This window comes from Zea mays, chromosome 3 (assembly GCF_902167145.1).
Source record: "Zea mays cultivar B73 chromosome 3, Zm-B73-REFERENCE-NAM-5.0, whole genome shotgun sequence".
NCBI lineage: Eukaryota > Viridiplantae > Streptophyta > Magnoliopsida > Poales > Poaceae > Zea > Zea mays.
In genome coordinates, this window is record NC_050098.1 from 73,651,000 (window position 1) to 73,667,756 (window position 16,757).

A 16,757-nucleotide genomic window follows, 5' to 3' on the forward strand; every position below is an offset into this window, starting at 1 on the left:
ACTCTGTCTTTTTGCATATAAATACTACTTGGTGATTTTGGATGATTTTTCTCACTTTCTTTGGACTTTTCCCCTTCGGCTGAAGTCTGACACGTTCGCCACCCTCACTCACTTCTTCGCCTAGGACTCTCGCTCCTTCTTCCTCGCCCACGGCATTCAATTGCATCTCTCGTGCCCTTACACCTCTTCCCAGAACGGCCGAGCAGAACGCATCATTCGCACCACCACCAACATGATCTGCTGCCTTCTCTTCCAGGCGTTTCTCCCTGCTAGCTACTAGGCAGAGGCCTTGAACACCGCTACACATCTTCTCAACCACCTACCCTCGAAGGCGATGAGTCATCCCACTCCCCACTTCGCCCTGTATGGCACAGCCCCCTCCTACGACCACCTTCGTGTGTTCGGTTGTGCCTGCTATCCCAACACTTCTGCCACCGCTCTCCATAAGCTATCTTCTCGCTCCACTCGCTGCTCTTCCTCGGTTACTCCCCTAGCCAAAAGGGGTATCGATGTCCTGACCTCGCTACCCACCTCATACTCATCTTTCATCATGTCGTTTTCGACGAAGATTTGTTTCCCCTTGCTAGCTCCTCCCCACCCACCGATCTCGACTCTCTTCTTGAGTCCAATCCAGTTCCCCCTCCACCCCGGTCACTCCCACCTGCTTCTCCCCAGGCTCAGACGCCACAGCTCGTGCCTCTACCCGCACCACGTGCGGCCCAAACACCTCACCTTGCGTCGTTACCTGCTCCACGCGCGGCCACGTCGACCCCACCTACGCCATGCGCGGCATTGTCGACCCCTCCTGCGCCACGCGCGGCCCCGTCGACCCCTCTCGCGCCATGCGCGGCTTCGTCGACCCCGCTCTCGTCTACCACCGTCGTGGGTGGGCCACTCCATTAGACCCCTGCCAAACCGGCACCATCGACGAGCGTGGCTCGCTTCGCCGACCCCGCCCTCATCTACCACCACCACGAACTAGCCCCTCCTTGGCTCCTGACGACCCGCCGAACCGCACCGAGCCTCCCGTGTACCACTCGGTCGCCATCCACCTCGACCCCGGGCACTTCCACCCGATGGTGACTCGTCGTGCAGCCGGCGTTCTCCACCCCGTCAGCCAACTGATCCTAGCGGCTGACACGACTGCCACTCCTCCAGATGCCTCCCCGATTCCCTCCTGTGTTCGCATCGTCCTCGCCAACCCCCACTAGCGTGGTGCTATGGAGGAGTATGCGGCCCTGCTGGCCAGCCACACCTAGAACCTAGTGCCGCGTCCTTCAGGCACCAACGTGGTCACCGGCAAGTGGCTCTTTCGCCACAAGCTGACCTCGGATGGCTCCCTCGACCGCTACAAGGCCTGTTGGGTCCTTCGGGGCTTCACCCATCGTCCCGAAGTGGACTACGATGAGACCTTTAGCCTCGTTGTCAAGTTCGCCACCGTTCAAGCCGTCCTCTCCCACGCCCTCTCTCGGGACTGGGCGATCCATTAGCTTGATGTCAAGAATGCCTTCCTCCACGGCACTCTGACGGAGACTGTCTATTGCAGCCAGCACACCAGCTTCGTTGACGTCGCTCGGCCAGATCTAGTCTGTCGGCCGAGCGCTCCCTGTACGGCCTCTAGCAGGCGCTGCGAGCATGGTACAATCGCTTCGCCTCCTACTTGGCCTCCACCAGCTTCGTTGAGGCTAAGTCGGACACATCCCTATTCATCTACCGGCGCGGTGACGACACCTTCTACCTCCTGCTCTACGTCGACAACATTTTGCTCACGGCATCCACCGCCGACTTTCTACAGCGCACGATCATCTGAATTTAGCGGGAGTTCAGGATGAAGGACCTGGGGCCTCTTCACCACTTCCTTGGCATCACCACCGAGCGCCGGCCTAAGGGTCTCTTCCTCCACTAGTGCAAGTACGCCATCGACAACCTGGAGCGGGCTGGCATGTCCGACCGCAAGCCATGCTCCACGCCTATCGACACGCATGCGAAGCTCTCTGAGAATGACGGGCCCCCGGTCGACGCGACGTCCTACCGGAGCCTGACCGGCACGCTCCAGTACCTGACCTTCTCCAGGCCCAACATCGCATACGCCGTCCAGTAGGTGTGCCTGCACATGCACACCGCACGAGAGCCACATCTCACCGCTCTCAAGCGGATCATGCGCTACCTCTACGGCTCCCTTGACTATAGCCATCTACTCCGACCCTCCCCAACGTCGGAGCTTGTCGTCTACACCGACACCGATTGGGCTAGCTATCCTGACACACGCCACACGTCAATCCAGTTCTGGTTATGCCATGTTCTTGGGCGCCAACCTCGTCTCCTGGGTCGCCAAGCGGCATCTCGTTGTCTCCCGCTCCAGCACAGAGACCGAGTATCGTGTTGGGGCCAACGGCGTGGCAGAGGCCTCCTGGCTACACAAGCTGCTCCAGGAGCTCCATAGCCCCCTTCAGCGCGCCACCCTCGTCTACTGAGACAACGTCAGCGCAGTCTACCTCTCCAATCTTGTGCAGCATCAGCGCATGAAGCACGTGGATATCGACCTGCACTTCATCCGCGAGCGTGTCGCTGCCGGTAACGTTCGGGTTCTCAACGCCCCCACCACGTTGCAGTTCGCCGACATCTTCACCAAGGGGCTACCGTCGAGTGTATTCACCGTTTAGGGTTTTGGGGTTAGCCCCTTGTAATTACAGTTTTGCCCCTGTGTAATGGGTCAGGCCCAATAACCTAAGTCTATTAATATAACTCTCAACCCTGAGCTAGGGTTAGGGTTTCCCATAATTTCTAAAAAATTATATTTGGCACCAATTATCTATAAATTGCACCTCGCATTGTTCCAGCTAATTTGGTCAGTTATAGGTGCAGCAAAACCCATGCCTGCATGATCCTCTCGGGCGACTCATGTGGACCCTCCTCTAAGAGACCCGCGCAGTGTTGATGAATGTAGCAGCGAGATCTTCCCCTTCTTTCACTGTGGTATTCATGGTTGGAGAGCAGTGTTCCTCAGCTCCCTGAGCAGCAACCCATTCAGCCCTAGGGTGGCTACATCTGCTACTTTTGCGACCATATCCAGCGCCTCCTATTTTTTTCTCGAAAAACGTATATATTAAGAAGAGTGGAACAAAAGGTCTATAGAAGACCCAAGTACAAGTGTCTCCTTACGGAGGCCAGAAACAAGCATAAAGGAAGGAAACCACAAACACACTCTACTAGAACAACCTAACAACTACCATTAAGCATTAGGCAGTGGGGTAGCCAAAAAGGATAAACCTTCGGTTCCTGCAAATTACCATCTTTGCCTTTCCTCATCTGTAAACTCAAGGAGAAGAGAGAGGTTAGGTGATTCTCCATCAAAAAATGATCTATTCCGATGTTTCCATATCATCCAAGCCCCTAGAATGATAAGGGAGTCCAGTCCATTCTGAACCATTCCAGAAATTCCAGCTGAACCCCTCTCCCACCATTCCAAAAAAGAAACAATACCCGGTTGTGGGGCTAAGATATGCAGTCCAAACTTCCTTAACAGATTATACCAGAAGACTCTTGCAAAAACACAGGACACCATCAAGTGTTTGACAGTTTCAGGTTCTTGATCACATAGGGGACATCTAGTTGGATGATTCATGCCTCTTTTTGCCAAACTATTTGCAGTCCAACACCTGTTCTAGGCCACCAGCCACATAAAGAAATGACACTTTGGTGGAGCCCAAGATCTCCAAGCCCTTTTGTAATGCCCAAAAGAACTTGGCACTAAGAAGAGGCCTTTGTAAGCTGTACTTGTTGAATGTGTGCCATCAGGTGCCAAGGTAAATATGTGCTTGTCTTCAATATTAAGCTGCAACCCAAAATCAGAGAGGGAGTCCGAGAGATATTGATAATCTATCAAAGCTCCAATAGTAAGGCCTCCCTTAATATCTACAACCCATCTCATGTTCAACAAGACTTCTTGCATAGTCTTGTTATTCTTTTTGGGATTATACTGAACTGTCTTGGATCAATATCTGAAACTCTTCTACCACTTATCTACTTATTTGTCCAGAACATTGTGTAGGACCCATTGCCAACCTCGGTAATCAGAACTCTAGAGAAGAAGGATCTAGCTTTGCTTGGAACCTGTATTGAGAAGCCTGCCCATGGGCGACTTGGATCAGTTTTTTGCAGCCATAACCATCTAATGCGAAGTGCCCAACAAAACTCTAGGAAACTAGAAATTCCCAATCCTCCCAATTGCAACCAAGCAATGTCCTCCTTTTGCTTCTTTCCTTCCCCTCCATAAGAAGCCCACGCCTCCTACCCAATGGTTACCAGTTCTTGGACCGAGCTGCATCAGAGTGGCTTCCCTCAATCTTGATGATGGGGGTAACCTCATGCTTGTCCAGACCCTTGGCTAAAAGCAAGGACAGGCTAAACTTGTAGATTGATTATGAGGTATGAGAGTAAAACCACAAATATATGCAAGGATTACCCTATATGTGGGCTTATAGAAGAAGAGCCAATAAGGAGAATCCTGACCTATAGAAGAGACTAGGGCACATGGAAACACGAATATCACTCGGCATCACCCAATCATGGACAAAGTGGAGATCAATCATGATGTGCTTGTTGTGCTTGCCTACCTTCTCTCAGTAGCTTAAGCTTTTGAGTTGAACTGGTTACTGCGTCCACTCTAACAGCGTTGATGTTGATGGTGTACTGGGTTCATCAACATGTAGATAGTGTTCATGTTGGCCTAACCAATGCCATTAGCCAGCCCTATATTCAGCTTCCAAACTGGAGCACGAAATTGTATTCTGGCACATGGGAGGACCAAGAGACTAGATTGTTTAGGGTTTAGGGTTTAGGGTTTTAGGGCTTGTGGCGCTTCAAAGATGTGTGTTTGCAAATTTTTCTTATGGCTTGTGGTGCTTCAGAGATGTTGGGACAGCTGATAGACTTCAAAGGAGGGGGCTAGATCACCCAGATCAGTGTCCTCTATGTGACCAGGAAACAGAAACCATTGATCATCTCCTTGTGGGTTGTGTGTTTGCAAGAAGCTACTGGTTCAGGTTGCTGGAACAGGTTAACCTCCAGGATTTCACTCCTCAAGTGCATGAAGAGAATACCATGCTATGGTGGAAAAGATGCAGTGATCAGCTGCAAGGAATAGCCAGAAAAGGCCTAAACTCGCTTACCAGTTCGGCCTCTGGATCTTGTGGAACCACCGAAATGCATGTGTCTTCGACAGTCTTTCTCCCTGTCTTAATGTAGCCATCAAGAGGACCGAGGAGAGGGATCTGTGGGGGGGGGGCTAAAAACCTAGACCTCCTAACAGCCCCAATCCCAGTTCTTTAGATCAGAGTAGTTCCTGGTTTTCCCCCATAGTTGTCTTTTTGTTTCTTTGTTTTCGGTCGCCATAATGGGGGCTTTTTGTGTCCCCTGTATTGATCCTTTATGGATCTTTTTCCTTCTCTTCTTAATGAAATGATGCGCATGCCTCTTGCGCGTTCGAGAAAAAAAGAGACTAGATTGTTGCCAAGGAAGACTGCAGAGCCAGAACTGAATTTGCATGTATCCAGATAGCCAGCGCAATTAGCATCAACGTAAGCCAGTAGATCAAATTGAACGCAAGGGCAAAGGAACCAAAGTGGAGAATGCCACGAATATAACACAAGATGCGTTTGAGGGCAGCAAGATGAAGCCCCTATGGATCATGCATATGAAGACAAACATCGTGGCAGTGTTTTAAAGGCGTCGCCTAGGCGTCCAGGCACCCAAAAAATCCAGATGCCTTGCTCGTCCAGGTGGCGGTCCAACGCCTTGTTTCGCCTTACCGGTTTAAGAACCATGCATGCTGGATGGCGTAGGAACAAGGACGCCATCTGTAAGTAACGGGACTCTTACTCTCATCGAGAGGATGGCACTATGAGTTGGGGCAATTTTTTCTTGTTTAATCATCACACTATACAATACCATACTCATGTAGGGGTTGGGGAAACATATTTATAGCCCAAGGGGCTGCAGCATATACTAAGATGCTAAACATGCAGAGATGTTGTCTTTCGTCCTCTAACTGATCTCAAAACTGCAGCAAGGTTGTGTTGTCCTCTAACTGCAGTGAAAACTGCAGCAAGACTGCGTTGTCCTCTCAAGCAGTCAAAAGTGCAACTAGGCTGTGCTGTCCTCTAACCACAGTTTTCAAGTCGTCCGATTAATCGCGATTAGTCGTGATTAATCGTCCAAGTCGGTTTGGACCAATCGCGATTAATCGTCCAAGTCGTCCGACTAATCGTGATTAATTGCAATTAATCGACCAAGTCGGTCAGCCAGAACAACCAACAAGTCGTCCGACTTGAAAACAATGTCTAACTGCAGCAAGGAGATGCTGTCCTGTTGCCCTCTAATGTTGCTGTCCTCTAAAGCAGTCAAAACTGCAGCAAGGTTGTGCTTTCCTCTAACTATAGTCCCCCACCACAACAGCCACAATATTTATTCCATTACTAGCCAGTTGCCCGTAGATATTGAGATATTTATTCAAATATAATTATTGTTTATTTCTAAACATTAAGGTACATGCGGTCTAGTGGTTAGCCCCAAATTTCTGGAGCAGAGGGCGTGGGTTCGAGTGCTCGCTCTGCACTATTTTTTGAATAATTATTGTTTACTTCTAAACATTAAGGTATGTGTGGTCTTGTGTTAGCTGCGCGGGCGGGGTCGGGTGCTGGGTAGACGCAGTAGCTGGCTGCGCGGGGGGGGGGGGGGGGGGGGGGGCATGCCTCTCGAGGCGGAGGGTGAAGCCGTGGTAGCACCATGTGCCCACATTAGGTTCTTAATAGATTAGTATAGATTCTCTCCCTATGTCTTGTGCGTCGTCTTGTGAGGAAGTTGGGCCATCCCAAACCTAGAGCAAAACTCAAGAAACTTGATCCTCCCAAGGGACTTGGTAAGCAGGTCCGCAAGCTGATCCTTGGTGTTGATGTAGCGCGCCTTGATGTTCCCTTCTGTCAAGCAGTCTCGGATGAAGTGGTACCTCATCCGGATGTGCTTGCTCCGTTCATAGAACACAGGGTTCTTGGCTAAAACTAGAGTGGACTGGTTATCCACCCTGAGTTCCACCACTCCAGTCTCTCCCGAGGAGATCACCGAACAGTCGAGCAAGCCAGAGCGCCTGAGTTGAAGCGGTGGAGGCCGCTATGTACTCAGCCTCGCAGTTGGACATGGTCACCCTCTGCTTCTTGACCGACTGCCAGCTGACAAGACGCTTGCCGAGGAAGAAGAGGATCTCGCTCATGCTTTTGCTAGTGTCAATGTAACTGACGTGATCACTGCCGATGTACCTGACAAGGTGTGCCTCCCCAGGGCACCTCGGGTAGTAGAGACCGTGGTCGAGAGTCCCCGCAACATAGCGGATGATCCTCATCACGTCATGTTCATGCTTCGTCGTCGGTCGTTGCAGGAACCGACTAATATAGCCAACGGAGTATGCCAAATCCGGCCGAGTGTGGACGAGGTAGTGAAGGCTCCCCACAAGACGCCGGTAGTGCGTATTGTCCACCTCCGTCGTGCTGTCGTGACTCAGCTTCAGCCTCTCCTCCATCGAAGTGAGAGCTAGGTTGCAGTCGGTGAGCCCAGCTAGTTCAACGATGCGCTTGGCGTAGGCGGTTTGGTGAAGTGTAATCCCAGAGTCCCCCTGGTGCACCTCAATCCCCAGGTAGGAGAGATGCCCCAGGTCACTTATCTGGAAGGTGGTCTTCTTCTCTTTCTTGAACACTGCCACCTCAACATCCTTGGTGCCGGTGATCACCAAGTCGTCGACGTAGACACCCACCAAAAGGGTATTTCCTCCATTGCCCCGCTGATAGATGGTCGCCTCATGCGGGCTTAGCATGAAGCCCATCCCCTTGAGTGTGGAATCCAATTTGGCATTTCACGCTCTCGGTGCCTGTCGCAAGCCATAAAGGGCCTTGTGTAGGCGCAACACCTTGCCCTCCTTACCTGTGGTCAAGACCTTCGTCCTCCATCGACGGGAGCCCCTGCGCACCCTCCTACCACCCCCACCCCTGGAGCCGCACTGACGGCGGTCGTCGGCCCTGCAAGGATAGCTGCCGGGGCAGGGACTTCACCCTGGGTGGCCCCACCTGTCGTGGCGGCAGCCCGACGTGGTCGTAGTTCTACAACCCTGGACCTAAACCATCTCCATGTGATCGGGACCGGACACGGGTAACTCCTAGCCACGTCCCCCTCAGACGTACCATGGAGATAGCAAATAATTGGAATAATTGGATCTATACCATTAAAAGGTTGCAACTTTAGATATATACCATTGCCTCCACATGTCATTGACTCATGTGGACCCCACATGTAAGTGAGACAGCAATGGTACATATCTAAAGTTGTAATCTTTTAATGGTACAGATCCAAATTTTCCCAAATAATTTGTTTGAGTGCAGTCATGTGAGGTTCCCAGGGATCATGCATATGAAGACAAATTTGCTGAACTGCATAGGTAATATTAGGTCTAGTGAATGTCAGATACTTTAAGGCACCGACTAGACTCCGGAACTGAGTGGTATCATGAACTGCATGTCCACTGTCTGCTGATAGCTTGGCCTAGAGATCAACTGGCGTAGAGCAAGGTTTGCAGCCAAACATGCATGCACGATCAATGATATCAAGAGCATATGTGCGCTGTTGTAGAAAGAGACCGGCTGGGCGGCGTTCCATTGTAATCCCAAGAAAATGATGAAGAGATCTAATATCTTTATGGGAAAGTCTATTTGGAGAGCGGCAATCACACGCTACAAGAGAGTTGTACTGGAAGCAGTGAGAATAATGTCATCAACATAGAGGAGCAAGTAAATTGTCTTAGTGCCATGTTGTAAGATGAACAGGGAAGTGTTCGCTTTAGCTTCAACAAAACCCAGAGACTTCATGTGGAAACCAAACGACTGTACCAGGCACGTGGGGCTTGCTTCAGACCATAAAGGGATTTGTTGAGACAACTGACATAAGTAGGATGATCAGGGCAACAAAACCTGTAGGTTGGCTACAATAGACAGTCTCAGAGAGAGTACCATGTAGAAATGCATTCTTGACATCAAGCTGGTGAATGGGCCAGTGTTGGGAGAGAGCCAAAGTGAGGACTGTGCGAACCATGGCTAGTTTGACCACGAGACAAAAAGCCTCATCATAATCGACCCTATGGCGTTGAGTAAAACCTCGACACACCCAGCGAGCCTTGTAGCGCTCATGAGAAACATCTGCATGAAATTTGTGACGAAAGTGCCACTTCCCTGTGATGACATGGGCACCTGGAGCATGGTTTTTAAAGCGGTAAGGCAAGACAAGGCGTTGAACCAGCGCCTAGGCGAGGTAGGCGAGCAAGGCGCCTAGGCGTTGGACCTCCGCCTGGACGCCTAGGCGACGCCTTAAGAACAGTGACCTGGAGGATGAGGAGCAAGATCCTAGGTGTTGTTGGAGACTAGGGCCTGAAACTATTGTTCCATCGCCTGGCGCTAAAGGGGATCAGCTAAACCTTGGCGAACGGAAGTCGGCTCAAGGGAGATTGCTGCAGCAGTGAAGACAGCCGGCACTCGAAAGCCAGCCTTGGCCCGGGTGGTCATTGGATGGTCACAAGGTTGTTCCAAATTTCCAATAAAGGGTAAACTATGTAATATAATAGTCTGTGTGCAAGGGTTCTGACCACTTTTTCCATCATATAATGATACAAAGCTCTCATGTGTGTTCAAGAAAAAAAGAGAGGTGTGCACTGCCTTCCTGTGTCACATCCAACAGCCTGGGCAGCTTTTGACTTTTTAAGAACAGTCAGTTGTCATTTATGACATTAATGACAAACAGGGGTACCTCTGCATAGACATGGATAAGGAAAAAAAGAATGCGCACCTAACTGTGAGAGTACCTCCATTGTTAATGAACCACTGCGCTCCAGAGCACTGGACACTAGATCAAGCTGGAGAATGTACAGTATCGAAAAATGAACCTCACAAAACAATACTAAGATCTGGCGCAGTCTCTTGTCGATTGAATGATTCACCAGAAACACCAAGAAAAAGCACACTGAGACAGAAATAAGGTAGTTAAAAATGGTACAGGTCTAGTATATTATGACGGTAAAAGAATAAATTTTAGAGGTCACGAAGTGATTTAATAATATAAAGGAACCAACTACCAACATAAATAAACGAAACAAGGCAGAACATTGCTCCATTTGCTTGACTGACTAGGTAAACTCAAATGAGTTACAGGTTATACTAATAAAATAAAGGGACATCGAAGTCCTAACAAATATTAGAAGAACAGGAATATTTCCATGCCCAGAGCCAAAAGTTGCAGTTAAGGGCTCAGATAAATATAAATCTTAGGCCTAGTTTGGAAGTAAGTGGGAGGCAAACCCAGGGATAGAAAGCCTTCCATGTTAAATTAAATGGTAAGTCCGTGGATTGCTGGCCCTGGGAAAAGTCCAGGATCCCGAGGGGGTTGGAGTTTTCATATTTGAAATATATATGCAGCCAGTAGCCACTCAATAAAACATGTAAAATAAATCAAGAAATGTAACATTTTAAGATGAATTCCGTAAATTCATGAAGGATTCTTTTCACATTTTATAGGACAAAATATAAATGCTACAAGGAATTTAAAAAGACAACATAGAGAAGGAAAGTTTCACCATACTGTAAACAGCATGAATAAATCCTCGTTTCATCACAAGTAGAAAGAGTAATGTTAAAGTAATTGCACGTGAAAGTTTGCGTAGACCCCATGCTATTGTTGCTACAATCAGAACCATTGTATCTTCCTTCTCTGTAAAGAACAGTCCACAAGAAATCAGAACATAAGTCATATCACACAATAACAAAAACATTTGCAATACCAAACATAGGGCACTGTAGCTCCTGTGCAATCTGTTTGAAGTAAACTCTCAAAATTCACATAAAGGAATGTATAACATACTACTGAGATAACTTTCAAACACGCCTAAAATAGTAGAAATTAGCCTCATGAAGCATTGTCAATCTATCGAGACAGGAGAGACAACATGAATAACTATATCACTGGATTCGAGTTAAACTTGAAGAATCAATAGTTCGATTTGTTTCATTGGCCAGGGAGATTTGGAAAGACCAGAATGCATGTGTTGACAGGCTCCTTGATCCCATCGCGGTTGCGAAGTGCATTAGAATGTGAGATTAGGGATGAGAGTCAGAATTTCCAACTTCGGGAAGGCGCTGTGATAGCTGAGGTGTAGAGTGATGGCGCAGTAGCGAGCGAGGGACAGAGAAAACATAGGGGGAGCCCTTGAGGCCCGGCAAGATGTTTGCCTTTTTCTGGTTAAATGGCCCCTAAATTTATAGTCCCTAGAGGTGGTTTTCAAGCAAACTAGAGGAGGAATCCTTATATATTTTGACTCTCCTTTCCTAACGAGAAATCCACATAGATTTCGACTCTCCTTTCATAACAAACTAATTATATTTCCTAGACGGGTACTGGTCATGTCATACTGTTATGCCTGGTTATAATCCGAGCCTAACACCTGCATGGCCCGCTTTCCAACGTGCATAGAAAATATAGGTCAGGTGTGTCTTTGATGGAGCAAGACCGAATAGTTTGTTGGTGCTGAATCTGAATGTTTCTTCTGGGGTTCGGCTGATGCAAAGAGACTGCAGGAGCTTCTGATAAGTCTTGGACCTGGAGTGGCTGATCTTGCCCTCCGGTAATCCTGATCATGTTTTATTTCTCAAAGGGCAAGGTGTGGGCATTGTTTTCTTTTTCTTTTCTTTTTTTGGAGGGTGCAGGCATATATGCTTGTTTGTTTAAGGATTCTTCACCCATTGTATTCTATGTACACTCTCTTCTTCTTAATAAAAAAAAGCACAGCTCTCCTACATGTTCAACAAAAATGTTTCATTGGGAAATAATCATACAATAATGACAATGTGATTGCAGGAATTCCATACAGAACCTAAAACTCCTAAACAAAAGTAAAAGAAAGTTATGGAAATTCAATGCAGCAGTTCCTTTTCAAAACCTTGCCACTGGTTTTGTCAGAATTAAATACATCAGTTATATCCAACATGGCTGAACGTAAGGTACATTATCCAAGAATAGAGCATCATATTGCTCAAGTGTCAACTGCGGCAACAATGAATATGTAAAATGAAAATGCCTTTTCATGATAATACGATAGACATACCATCAATGAGGTGATCATCACTTGTTGAAGGACCCCCTTCAGAAGTCAAGTAAAGAAAAACAGAATTGTTAACAAGATTACACAGTGCCACAAAAACTCCAAGGCAGAATTGGGCAAGTAAAAATAATCCAGGAATAGAATAGTGCCAAAGCCCAACAGTCTCCCAAATCATCATATCCTGCAACATTAAGAAGATAACTTCTCATAAATATTGATAGATAAATTAACTTCTGGAGGGCTTGCATAGCTTAACGTGATACCTTTTGAAATCTTTTGTTGAAGAATGTGAATGCCACATTGAAGACATATGTGCTGGCTGCCCAAAGCAGAATGAACACTAGAAGTGACCAATTCAGCCGATGCATTTGGAACAAAGAAGGAAAAGCATATAAAATGTACCCAACGTATGCTAGGAGACCAAAAGCACAAATACTAGTGAAGTTGAAACTCCAGAAGGAAAGGGCAAGCAGCAAGACCTGCAATAACCGAAGACATTTTTTCTGACATGAGAATGGGTCATTGCATTGGAAAATAGGAGAGAAGACATAGGGATGAGACAATTGCATATTTGATGCCTTTGAAAGTGTTAGATGTATTGCTTTTGCTGTTGTAATGGGCTTAGGCCCACCTAACTCTATTATTAATGCATTTCCCAACCCAGTTTAGGGTTAGGGTTTCCACTTTTATCATGGTATCTAGCTAAGTTTAGGTTTCTTCTCCCTCTCTCCTCTCCCACCCACCCAGCCGCCTCCGCAGCTTCACCGCTGCTAAGGCAGCCGACGCCGCCCCTCCCCTTCCCTCTGTGGGCGTCGACGACACCCTGGACACGGGCGCAGCCACTTTCCCCCTCCTCGGCGTGAGCTCGGGCCTTCACCTCGCTCGTCGGTGCAGCCCCGCCCCTGGTCACCGCCCCTCTGCGTCACGCGGACGCAGGGCCCTGCCCTAGGTCCCTCCTTTCCCAGCGTCGCCATCACCTAGTGCGTCGTCGTCGGCCCCAGGCTGCCGGCACGATCTCGACCCCGCCCCTCTGCGTCACGCGGACGCAGGGCCCTGCCCTAGGTCCCTCCTTTCCCAGCGTCGCCATCACCTAGTGCGCCGTCGCCGGCCCCAGGCTGCCGGCACGATCTCGGCCTCCCCTGCTCTCGCCAATGCGGCCGCGGCCTTCGGCGAACTCCTCCATGCCAGCCCTCCTCTCACCACCCTCTCCAGTGTCCTCGCTGGTGCAGGACAGCCCCACGCAGCTGCCCTCGGTACTTACGTGGGCGCGTCGTCGCAGCTTTCCTCTCCGTGCAAGGCGGTCTCTTATGCCAGTGGGCCTACACCCTCGCTGTTGGGCCCTACCCTCTCGCAGGGGGCTTCAGCACCGTCCCGGATGCGGCGATTTACAGTCACCCATCAGCGTTCATCTCCAACCAGCGCCGCGCTCCCGACGATGTCCCTGCCGCCCTAGTCACCGCCTGTCAGCACGCGCAGGCTGCTACCCTTGCCTAGAAGCATGAGCATGCGGTTATTGACACCTCGAGCGCCAGCTCGTCGGGGCCGCCCACCGTTTCAGAGGAGTCTCGGGCGACGACACTCACTCGGTTCCTGACCCCGACAATGACTAAGACTCCACGCCACCCGACGCGTCGGTCATCATCAGCCTTCACCCTCAGGAGGCCGGACTCCCCAGCATCCGGTCCCTCGTCACGATCGTCCTCGCCACTGACTCAACCCAGTACACCCGCTGGCTCAACCAGGTCCTACTGACTGGCCCTTCACTGTTACGCCATGTTTCCCTTACTTTGCCAGGGTCCGCGATGATCTCCTCTCCTGGTCGAGGAACTCATGTCGGTTGTCGCCCCACCACTGACATCGCGACGGCCCTCTACAGTGGCACCCTCGAGGGGCAGCCCCAAAGGTCTTCCCCTGCTACCTCCGATGGCGCGCCCCCTCGTCCGAGTGTTCGAATAAGTCTCGAGGACTATGGGAAGGACAGCAGCAGTCCTTGTTAGTTTTGACTGAAGGGACAGCAGCATCAGCATCATAGTCTTTTGACTGCAAGGACAGCGTGGGACAACAGCAGCAGCATCTCAGTCTTTTGACTGGAAGGACAGCGTGTTGCAGGCATCTCCTTTTCACCTTTTCAGCTTTTGGAGGACACCAGCTTGCTACAGTCTTTCTTTTGACTAAAGTACAACAGCACCTCTGTGTAGTGCAATCTGTAGGATAGCGTGTTCACTGTGTAATGTGTAGTGCAGTAAGTAGTAGGACAGCATATTCCATATGCCTGGCAGCCCCCTCCATCCCCGAGCTATAAGTATGTATCTCAACCCTTAGAACGGTATGGCATTTGAGTAGTGTGTGAGAAATAAACGAAAAATTACCCCAACTCGTAGTGTCATCCTCTCGATGGGAGTAAGAGTCCCATTGCTTATAATTGGTATTAGAGCCAAACTATCATTCAGCCTAAACATCTCTTACTCATCTCCTTCTCGCGTCTCTCCCCCATACTCAGTCGGCAGCAAGAGCTCCAATTGTTCCTTCCTCTCGTGCTCGAACAAGCAGTCTTTCGTCTGAAACAGCCTCTTCCACACGTAGCAACCCCTCACTAGCACACGATATCCCTACGCTCGGTCACTTTGAGTGTGCGGCGCTTGTAGGAGGCTGAGGTCGTCGCGGCACAAGAACGCGAGCGAGCAGCAGCAGCAGCAGTAGCTGCAGCGACAGCGGCGAGGGCAGCACGGCTAGTGGCGGTGGAACTGGCAGCAGCGAGAACGAAAGTAGAAGCAGCGGAGGCGGCGAATGCTGCAAGTGCGGCGGCGGCAGAGCTTGAGGCTCTACGCGGCAGTAGCGCCGACAGCTCTGTTTTCGGCGATGGAGCACCAACGACGAGATCAAGCCGGCAAAGGAGGAAGCGTAGGAAATGGCGACACAATGGGCATCCGCGCATCCCTTTGGGGGCGAGCGTGGCGACAGCCTAGATACGCTGTCAAGGACACCAAATCCCCGACTGGCCAGACCTCGGCTACGTAGCTCGTAGCCGTCGTCCGTCACGCCGGCGAGGTTATACCCCTCAGCCGTCGACTTATAGAGAAGAGAGGAAGATTAGGGACGACTTATTTCTTAATCCAAAGTGGTCTCTTGTACATGCATATATAGCCAACAGAGGGGGGCCCTCCTACATTGTAGGACTAATCTTAACAAGGAAATAACTAACAAGGAAACGAACTAACAAGGGAAACAACTAACAAGGAAATAACTAACAAAGGAAACAACTAATTAGGTGGCTAACTTTCCTCCTAGCCACTCGCCTGCCCTTCCTGTGTCCTGGCTGCGCGCTCGGATTCCCTGCGCACATCACGCGCTCGCCTGGCGTACGTGCGCCCACACATCACATCTCTCCCGCCGTTGAAGACCAGCTCGTCCTCGAGCTAGAAATCAGGGAACCGAGCACGAAAGTCGTTGTAATCCTCCCAGCTTGCTGACGCAGCTGGCTCACCTTGCCACTGGACCAACACCTGCCGGACCCCACGAGCCAGGCGCCCAGATATGACCGCCACCGGCACGGGCACCACAGCGCCGTTGTGCGTTGGGGGTAATGCTGAGGACGTTGCAGGCGGTGTGCCGACGAACTTCTTGAGCACTCCAACGTGGAACACATCATGGAGGCGGGCCCCTGGCGGAAGATCGAGCCGGACAGCCACGGCGTTGATGACCTCCAGGACGCGATACGGTCCAACGAACTGAGGCTTGAGCTTGCTGGTGATGGTACGTGGTAGTGATGATGTCGGGCGCTGCCGGAGTCGGAGTAGTGCCCAGTCACCAACTTGGTACGCCACTGGACGATGGTGCTGATCGTAGACACGCTTCTGGACCGCCTGGGCCAGTTCGAGGCGGTAGCGGACGTCGTCGAGAAAGGCCATGCGGTCCTCCATCTCCTGTGCAACAGCCGCCACGCGCGTCTCACCAGGCTCATAAGAGCGAACGGTTGGCGGGTCGCGGCCATAGACGACGCGGAACGGCGTCTCCCGGAGCAACGATTGGAAGGTTGTGTTGTAGGTGTATTCGGCCCACGGAAGCCAGCGAAGCCACTGCCGAGGACGGTCGCCGGTGAAACAGCGGAGGTACATGACGATCACCCTGTTGGCGGCCTCCGTCTGTCCATCCGTTTGCGAGTGAAAGGCCGACGACATGAAGAGCTTGGTGCCGGTGAGGCGCATGACTCGGTCCAGAATGCCGACGTGAACACCGAGTCGTGGTCCGAAACGATGGATTGCGGAACACCATGAAGGCGGACGATGTCGCTGAAGAACGCTTGGGCGACGGACTCGGCGGTGTAGGGGTGTGCCAGCGAAATGAAGTGGCAGTACTTGCTGAAGCGATCGACGACGGAGAGGATTACTGTCTTGCCCTGCACCCGGGGCAGCGCTTCAATGAAATCGATGCTGATGTCGGCCCACACACTGGACGGGATGGGCAGCGGCTGGAGCAGCCCGGCCGGCCTCAGGTGGTCAGTCTTGTACCGCTGACACGTGGCGCACGCCTTCACAAAGTCCTGGACCACAAGACGCATGTTGGGGAAATGAAA

The 16,757-nt window shown here is 50.6% G+C and overlaps 1 protein-coding gene across 11 annotated transcripts in view; it reads right to left on the reverse strand.

Annotated features, from left to right (window-relative positions):
- The window catches only part of LOC103652011 (piezo-type mechanosensitive ion channel homolog), an 86,901-nt gene that overhangs the window by 47,791 nt on the left and 22,353 nt on the right, over window positions 1–16,757 (reverse strand). For 10 of the 11 annotated variants that reach the window (XR_002268022.3, XR_004857162.1, XR_004857164.1 and 7 more), the window contains 4 exons: window positions 12,448–12,663; window positions 12,188–12,365; window positions 10,669–10,797; window positions 9,880–10,053 (listed from right to left, as the gene is read on the reverse strand). Coding sequence is in view for 5 of the 11 variants with exons in the window: in XM_020550233.3 (XP_020405822.1) it covers window positions 9,880–10,053; window positions 10,669–10,797; window positions 12,188–12,365; window positions 12,448–12,663 (697 nt within the window). In the remaining 6 variants the exon portion in view is untranslated. The remainder of the gene's footprint in view (window positions 1–9,879; window positions 10,054–10,668; window positions 10,798–12,187; window positions 12,366–12,447; window positions 12,664–16,757) is intronic. The other variant, XM_035966234.1, reaches the window with a different exon arrangement.